The following is an 8,082-nucleotide window of genomic DNA, read 5'->3' as shown; positions in this document are numbered from 1 at the left end:
TAATGCGGAGTGGGCCATTCTGATGTAGGATTATAAGCATCTATTTTGTGTCAGATCTAATCAAATGACATTAGATTTAAAGTGAGAGTATATGCTAAAAATCTACTGGTGTTTTCATGAGTTTGCATAAGGAATCAGTTCACTTACGTGATATGTTTTGAGCTTTCCTGGGGTTAAGACGAAGCAAGAACTTTTGTTCTTTGACAGGATATTCAGGATGGAACATCCCTTTTCTCAGAGTTGAAGATAAGAAAGCAGGAAACGAGCCCCGCATCTACTCTTTCACCACAAGTTATTATTATTTTTGTTTTTAGGTTCAAGTCCACGTATCTCTGAACCTCCATGAAAGGGTTTCCTGGAAAAACAAGACAAAAGAAAACAAGACCCAAGTGTCCCAATGCACATGGGCTCCACACCACCGGGAGAGCAGGCTCCCACGTGGCAGGCACTGGAATGATAAGAGTGGACAACGGGGTGAGTTCTGCAGAAGTCACTGAGCTCGGAGCTCTCTTGCAGCTCAAGGGGAGCCATGCAGGATGAAGATGGGTATATCACCTTAAACATCAAGCCCCGAAAACCAGCTCTCAGCTCAGGTAAGAGGGCTCAGTCAGCAATTTGGACATTAGTGAAACAGGTCGCTCCGACTCTGTCTCTTTCCTAGTGACAGGGTGCTTACATTGGTTTGTGTTTTCCTGGATGATATTCTTCCTCTGAAGCATGCAAGTGTGGCTTACAGAGGCTTCTACAGACATAGCTAGAATACAGATAGTAAAGACAGAAGAGGGAACATTGTACTAAGTCTGTTAGAATGTAATGCTGGGGGCTGAGAAGATATTGGGACTAAGGGAAGGACAGTTTGAAAATTAAAATGTCTGACAAATTCCATTGGCCATTTATATGATAGGAATTGCAGTCACTGAATGAATCTCTTGCATGACTCGCTTAGAGAAAAATGAGTTTTGTGTTGTTTTGTTTTGCTTTTAAATTTTCTGAAGGGAAGTGTTTTGTAATCTGAAATCTTTCTTTTCTGATTAAGATGATATAAAAATCAATGGGTCATAGTGTTGTCCAAGTGTAAACATTTTATAAGTAAACATTTATATAATAAAAAACAAAATATTTTCTTAACCTGTTTAAAAACATCAAATTTCTGGCCACCCAAAGAGGTAATTCTTCACTTGTTGCCTCTGAAGGGAATTATTGATGTGAACATTGAAGCAAAAAGAAAAAAAAAAAAAAAAGAAACATCAACAACAACAAAAAACCCCAAATACATGTGGCGTTGGCAGCCAGTTATATTTTAGAATGGACAGAAAATATGCTATCGGAAATGGAGATGGATGAATGGTATAAAGTGGGCCATTCTCACTGAGGGTGGTCACCAAGGGAATGCAGGCAAGATCTCCACCAATACTGATTGTTGTTGCTTTTAACTCTCTCTGTCTCTCTCTGTGTGTCTCTGTCTTTGTCTCTCTCTCTCTCTCTGTCTCTATCTATCTGTGTGTGTGCGCGTGTATGTGCTACCAGGTGTAAATGTGCCATGATCCCTTGGTGGAGGTCACAGGACGGTTTTCAGACGTTGGGTTATGTGGTTAGTATTTTACTTGCTAAGCCATCTCACTAGCCCTAGTTTTGTTGGGGTTTGAGACAGGATCTCACGTAGCCTAGACTGGTACTGAATTTGCTCTGTAGCTAAGGCTGGTTTTGAACTCCTGATCCTCCTGCCTCCATGTCTGAAGATGGGTATGTAAGTTTGCTCTCTTGTACAGAGCTTGCAATGCTGTTTACGACACTCGGAAAACCTGGAGAGGCAGAAGCAGGGTGGCCTGACGGCCTCCTCTTCTGCATCTTTAGTGCACTCACTTCCACAGGTGATCCTACCCCTTCTTGGTGGCGTGTGATGGCTTTAGTTCTGCTGATCTCATCCCTGGGGCTGGTGGTCGGGCTCGTGGCGCTGGGGATCATGTGTAAGTATTGGCTTCTTGCCAGGGTTTTGATTGTAGGAAAGCAACACCCGAGCATTTCTGGTATATTATATGACACTTCCTAACTGTCTCTGCACAGCTGTCACCGACTCCGATTGTCCTGGGCGCGGCTGCTGATAGAACCTCAGCAAAGCAAAGTGCAGTTGGGAGAGTACCCCAGGCTGATTTGAATTACTTTTAAAATTTCCCTAGTTAAAATTACCTTCAGAAAGTTTTGCTGGCATTTAAGATCCTCCTAGCTATGGATCCAAGCTATCTTTCTTTCTCCATCTCTGCTGTGCTTAATCTGAGGCCCAGGCAATCTCCAACTTTCCTAATTTCATAAATAAAGCCTATGTCTTTCTGTGTGAACTCTTGTTTGTTCTAGTCTCTATACTTAAAATCTCTTTCATCCCATTTTGTTTTCTGACACATTGGTTTTCTGTTCATGAATATCTAACCATCAGACTTTGTGAGGTCACGTCATAATTTTGTGTTGGTAATTTATTTTCCTGCTTTTAACATATTTTAGAAGCCTTCACTTCTTATACTACATTCACATGGACACAAAAGCACTTTAAACACTATAAAATATAATATGCACTTTTTCATGTTTTAGTTAGGATACTATATTTTTTTTAATTTAAAATGTTGTAAAAGGAACTTGCGAATAAGAAACCATGCAGCAAAATTAACCAGACTGAAAGTCTGTGCCTCTCAATGACCTTCTATACTAGTGTTTCTTAACTTTCCGAATGCTGCGTCTCTTTAGTACAGTTCTTCATGGCTGTGGTGGTTTATGGTTGGGGTCACACCCAACCATAAAGTTACTTTTGTTGCTACTTCGTAAGTGTAATTTTTATATTGTTATAAATTGTAATGCAAATGTCTGATATGCAGGCTATCTACTGGGCTATCACTGTGAAGGGGTCCTTCGACCTGAGGGGTCATGAAGAGCCCTGCTCTATACAGTTAGATCGGTTATCTGAATGTGCATTTTTAGATGGCATTAGGCGTAGAACAGAATCAAAACCCTGCGTTGCCTCATCTCTGTAAAGCCTGCTTAGAAACCTGTCCAAGAACTATCCCAACAGCTGCCCTGGTCTGTCTTTCATCTCGGGACTTTCCCATCGCCAGTTGATTCACATGTTCTTTAATGCAACCCTTTATAGCTCCCTGTTCAGTATTCATTGCGTTTAAGCTCAGCGAAGAATCCCACCATCATCTTTCTGACCTTGAGACCCAGGTGTAATCTACCTCATCCCTCCATCTAGCGGTCACACAGCAAAAGTACCTGTTAGCCGAAAAGGAAAATCTCTCAGCCACTCTGCAACAACTGGCCAAGAAATTTTGCCAAGAGTTGATTAAACACGCAGAGTTCAAGACAAAGAGCAGTTTCGGTAAGCCTGGCTTGGAAACCTCATCCTTCCAAGCCCTTCACGTCAGTCGTGATAACTAGAGGGAGGCGCACCAGAGCAGGAACGCTGCCCACGTAGGGAAAGCTTTGGCCAGCTTTTGAGAGCCCCACACTCGGTGTTCCTCCCCTTCAGAGCACAAGTGCAGCCCCTGCGCCACCAACTGGAGATACCATGGAGATAGTTGCTATGGGTTCTTCCGACGTAACCTGACGTGGGAAGAGAGCAAGCAGTACTGCGCCCAGCAGAACGCAACACTTGTGAAGACCGCCAGCCAGAGCACCATGGTAAGGAGGCTCCCTTGTGAAGCATTTGGGGACTCCAGGGAGAAAGATCTCAAAGGAGACACTGAGCCTTTTTTTTTTTTCTCATGTGTTTCTTAATGGCTTGCACTTTGTGGTCCCCTGAGAAATTTGGGAATATTTAAGCCCCTACAGAGCTTAAATATTCAATCCAGTCATATTCCAAAACATCTCTAAGAATGTTTTCTTAGTAGGATTGGACTTGTGTGTACCACGCTAACAGGAAGTGGATGTTGGGTCAGACAGGACGCATCAGCCTGGGATGCCCCCATCACACTTACTCTAGTTTGCATGACTGGCCGCCTCTTGCTGCAAGCCCAGGTCCACAGAGGACTTTGAAGATTAAATTAATCAAATAAATGTACTCAGTTGAAACAGGAGAATGTCCAAGCATATCAACTCCATTGAGAGATCAGCTGGAGACATGAAGCATGCCCTTCCCCTCATCACTCCAGGCCAGCACCACCTGGAAATGTCTGTAACATAACGAAGAAGTGATATCATTTTTTAAAGAAGAAATTAAAGTTAAATATTGGTTGGATTTTTCTATCACATCCCACAGAGAGGCGTCTCTGTACAGTGTAGATACATGTTTGTGTGGCTATGTTTTAAAGAAAAGACCAGCGGTTAATGAATTAATGGAAAGGTGGTGGCTGGCTCACACTTCAGGGAGTGTTCTGAGTGTCACAGGCCTGTCCACAAGCTCGCACCAATTGTTGTTGTTGATGCTTTCTAAGAGTGGATTCTTATGTGCTCTTCTGGGGTGCATGAGGGCATAATGAACACATAACTTCCTTTCACTTCTCTTTCCAAGAGATTGTTCATTCATCTAATAGTCTACACAGAACCACTCCGAGTCATGAATCTATGTACTCAATCAAAACGAAAGACCCTAACTTTAAATAAAAAATAAATTATAACCAGTTAGGAAACAGTAAGTCAGAGCCAGATGCAGTGGTGCGTGCCTATGTAGTCATAGCTGAGGCTAGGATCACACGTTTGAGGCCAGCCTGGGCTACACAGCGAGAATCTATCTAAAAGTAGACAGTGTAGAAAGGGAGCCCCATAGAAGCATGTTATTTACTAACTCCTTTGAAAAAGACTCTCAAACTCTCCAACTCAAACAAATTAACATTTTCCAAGTATAAGATAGTCAATTAAATCCAAGATCTTAATATTGGGGATTGCAGAGCTCATCGACAACATATTTCTTCTTGCCACCTGTAGCTGCTGCATTCACCCCACTTAAATCGTATTTAGAAGTCTCGCTGGGACTCAGATCTTCAAATGGAAGGAAATACAAACATACATTATAAACACCCTAGAAATATGAGAATATTACTGCTTAATACAATTTCTCATGCACTCTATCCACTTTTCAACATCTCAAAGCAACTCAAATTAACGAAATCTTAGACAAGAAACAGCCCATTAGTGACACAGATAATAACAGGTAATCCCAGTTGTTTGCTTGAGGCTTTATCGTGAAATTGTGTCTCTGTCATCCCACGGTGCTGTGGAGACACTTACTGTTGTGTGAATATATGTTTTTAACAGGACTACATCACAGACAGAACTACTTCAGTCCGTTGGATTGGATTGTCACGCCAGAACTCTAGGAAGGACTGGATGTGGGAAGATAGCTCAGTTTTTAACAAGAATATGTAAGTGTCTGAAGCTCAGCCAAAAGACATTACTCAAAGCTTTGACGCCCACGTCTTTTCTTGTTGAATACAAGTTGCCTGAAAGTTGAAATGTCTCTCTAGCCTAATGTGGGTTGTAGCTGTCAGTCCTGTGTACCTTCTTCCTAAGGAGCGAGCACTCACAGGCAGTTCTGCTCTCTCCTCCCTCCCACCCTCTTATGTAAGTAATGATTCATTTTTATTATTGATATTTCCCCCGTTCGTTTCTGACTAATCTCTCTCTCAGCCTCTTTCTCTCTCAATCTCTCTCTCACTGTGTGTATGTGTGTGTATAACCTGAGCTGATTCTGTGTGCTTTGAACTTAACCCTTTTGTTATTTTAAGGTAGAAGTGACTACCGTCGGGGTTACTTTCAGTATCTTTTTGTCCTGTGCGTCTCCACCAATCAGGTATGTTGTAGATCACGAGACAGTTCTAATGCTGTACAATGAGGCTCCACACTTCCGATGTCATTGTGGGCAAATGGCCTCATCTCATTAACAGTTGCTGTATAAGTAATCGATGGGAAGGTTCTTGGCTACATATTATTTATTATTTGCCCTAAGATTCTCACAGTGGTACTCTTTAACCTGCTATCACAAATAATGAGACACAGATACCTGTTAGATTTATAATTGCCTTATTTACCTTGTACTGGGCAGATATTTCACTTACAGTGTCTCGATAACCTCATCATCCATCTCCATCTCCCAGTTCCCATCCAATGCCATCCACCTTAATCCTCCTCAGTTGGGCTACCTTTCATCCATAATCCCATGGTACTTGTATAATCCCAGTCTCCATCTGGGCCTTTTCACATCATTACTGGAGTCCTTCCTCAGCCCATGGGGCATTTTCCCCAGGCGAACCCATCCTGGAGTCCTCCTCCTTTCTTGCCCCGTCCATCTGTTTGCCATGATCCACTCTTGAACCCCTAAAGCGTAGGAACCTTAACCACACCTATCCCATTCTGCCCTGGCCAGGTATAAGCTGTTTAATCAACCAATCAGATATATCTTAGGCAGGTTTACAAAACAGAGATAGGTGTAACCAGATCCTGAGGGCCAGTAACACACATCAGAGCAGCCTTCAACGAAGAGTTATCTCATTCAGTATGGATCTGTCTCTCTCTAATTTTTAAATTTTCAATTTTATTTAGTGTATGTGTGTGTGTGTGTGTGTGTGTGTGTGTGTGTGTGTGTAATATGACCCCTGAACCACCAATTTCAACACCCTTTGTTTATCTTACGCAATCCTGCACTCTCTCTGTCCAGAACTTATGACCACTATCACTATTTAAATAACTAATTAAGCCTACAGGTATTTAACATTTACTTTGGATAGAATCCCAGAACGCACAAATACATGCAAACCTCCTGTAAACCTTAGCCATTCCTTATTGCCTTGCTCACAATATTTCAGGAAACAGGTGTTCTCTCTTAAATTCTCAAGGAGCCAAATTCCCTTTTTCCTTTTAGATTCCGTGACTAACTTTTCCATGCTGGTCAAGTCCAGTTGAAGGCTGCCTCCTCAGTGAAATCAACTCTAATGGCTCACACTAAATTGTTTTCATTTCAGCACACTTGTGTCTTCCTGCTATTTTCCCATCTGCTTATCTGTGAGCACCTTACCATTTTATCCTTATTGAAGTTTGGGTTTTAAAACAGAATAAACCTTGTCTTGCCTCCTCTTCAGTCATTAGTTGGTATCTATAGGTTTCTTTCAAACAGATTAAGTGTATTTTCCTTGTCTTTCATTGTAAACAGTGATTCAGAGAATAGAGGCAAACTTGCGTACAATTGCCCTCCAATTGTCTGGTTTAAATCTATTACTTGGTGCTGTTATTTCTCAGCTCTGCAGTATTTAGTCACCTTACTTTCCCCTGAGAGTTTTTCTGTGTTGTGCAGCTAGCTGCTGGCTCTATAAGAACTTCCTACTTCCTCTCTGTTTGTGTAAGACCTACTCTCCATTCAATATTGGCAAAGTGAATTGTAGCTAAAGCTTTGCTTGGCATGCCTGGTCATGATGAGCATTTCCCCTCTGGACTCCCATGTCCTTAGCATTGACCTCTTCCTTGTCTTACACTGTATCAAATTGCTGCTGAGTTTTTCAGGTTCAGATTGTACACGCAGACACAGACAGAGGGGGGGGGTCTCAAGGATTAGAATGGTTTCTTCATCCACCCTAAGCCTCTGGTTTGAGCAATAAAACATGCATGTCTTGTGTTTCCTTATCTATTTGTACTTCTAAAAAAAACGTACAATCTAATTTTTTTTTTCATTTGTAGGATTGATCTTTCTGGAAATGCAAGAGAAAACATGAATTGTGCTTATCTTTATAACAGAAGAATCCATCCAGCTTCCTGTGAGGACAGACATTATTTAATGTGTGAGAGGAAGGCTGGCTTAACAAGAGTGGACCAACTGCTTTAAAACAGAAGGACAGACAGGATGTCAGATGAGTGCTTGATCACATAATAAAAGATCTGGACAAAAGATCCGCAGCCATAAACTGCTTATTTTGTTGTTGTTTTGTATAATGCTTAGACCACATAACTGATTCTTTTTCTGCCTATTAAAAAAAAAAAAAAAAAAAAAAAGCACATGAGTGGCTCACCAGCTTTTCAGTATTTTACTTCCCATAAACTGTCTTTTTATCATCCATTCCTAATTTTCTTAGCATGCCGTAATCCACTGCACCTTCAAATATGCACACAAAA

The 8,082-nt window shown here is 41.5% G+C and overlaps 1 protein-coding gene across 5 annotated transcripts; it reads left to right on the top strand.

Annotated features, from left to right (window-relative positions):
- Nucleotides 1–329: 329 nt before the first annotated feature.
- On the top strand, nt 330–7,860 carry Clec1b (C-type lectin domain family 1 member B). Of its 5 annotated transcripts, none has more exons than XM_055611779.1 (7): nt 330–593; nt 1,872–1,967; nt 3,239–3,364; nt 3,515–3,666; nt 5,239–5,345; nt 5,713–5,773; nt 7,651–7,720. In XM_055611779.1, the coding sequence occupies exons 1-7, from the start codon at nt 530–532 to the stop codon at nt 7,654–7,656; spliced, it is 612 nt and encodes a 203-aa protein (XP_055467754.1). In that variant the 5' UTR covers nt 330–529; the 3' UTR covers nt 7,657–7,720. The 5 variants fall into 5 exon arrangements, with proteins under 5 accessions (XP_055467754.1, XP_055467746.1, XP_055467732.1 ...); XM_055611771.1 differs by lacking the exon at nt 5,713–5,773 and adding an exon at nt 5,448–5,544 and having other exon boundaries at nt 7,651–7,717; XM_055611757.1 differs by lacking the exon at nt 5,713–5,773 and having other exon boundaries at nt 7,651–7,860.
- The last annotated feature ends 222 nt before the right edge of the window (nt 7,861–8,082 follow it).

Source organism: Psammomys obesus, unplaced genomic scaffold (assembly GCF_907164565.1).
Source record: "Psammomys obesus unplaced genomic scaffold, mPsaObe1.curated_primary_1811, whole genome shotgun sequence".
Classification (NCBI taxonomy): domain Eukaryota; kingdom Metazoa; phylum Chordata; class Mammalia; order Rodentia; family Muridae; genus Psammomys; species Psammomys obesus.
The sequence above is the reverse complement of the archived record's forward strand: the minus strand, read 5'-3'. Positions and strand labels throughout refer to the sequence as shown.

Excerpts from the sequence above, each read along its gene's own strand:
- Clec1b (XM_055611756.1), top strand. The coding sequence starts at position 530 with ATGCAGGATGAAGATGGGTATATCACCTTAAACATCAAGCCCCGAAAA. Across the intron at positions 3,365-3,514 it reads CAAGACAAAGAGCAGTTTCG|AGCACAAGTGCAGCCCCTGC; the intron begins GTAAGCCTGGCT and ends CCTCCCCTTCAG. Across the intron at positions 5,346-5,447 it reads TCAGTTTTTAACAAGAATAT|CCTAATGTGGGTTGTAGCTG; the intron begins GTAAGTGTCTGA and ends ATGTCTCTCTAG.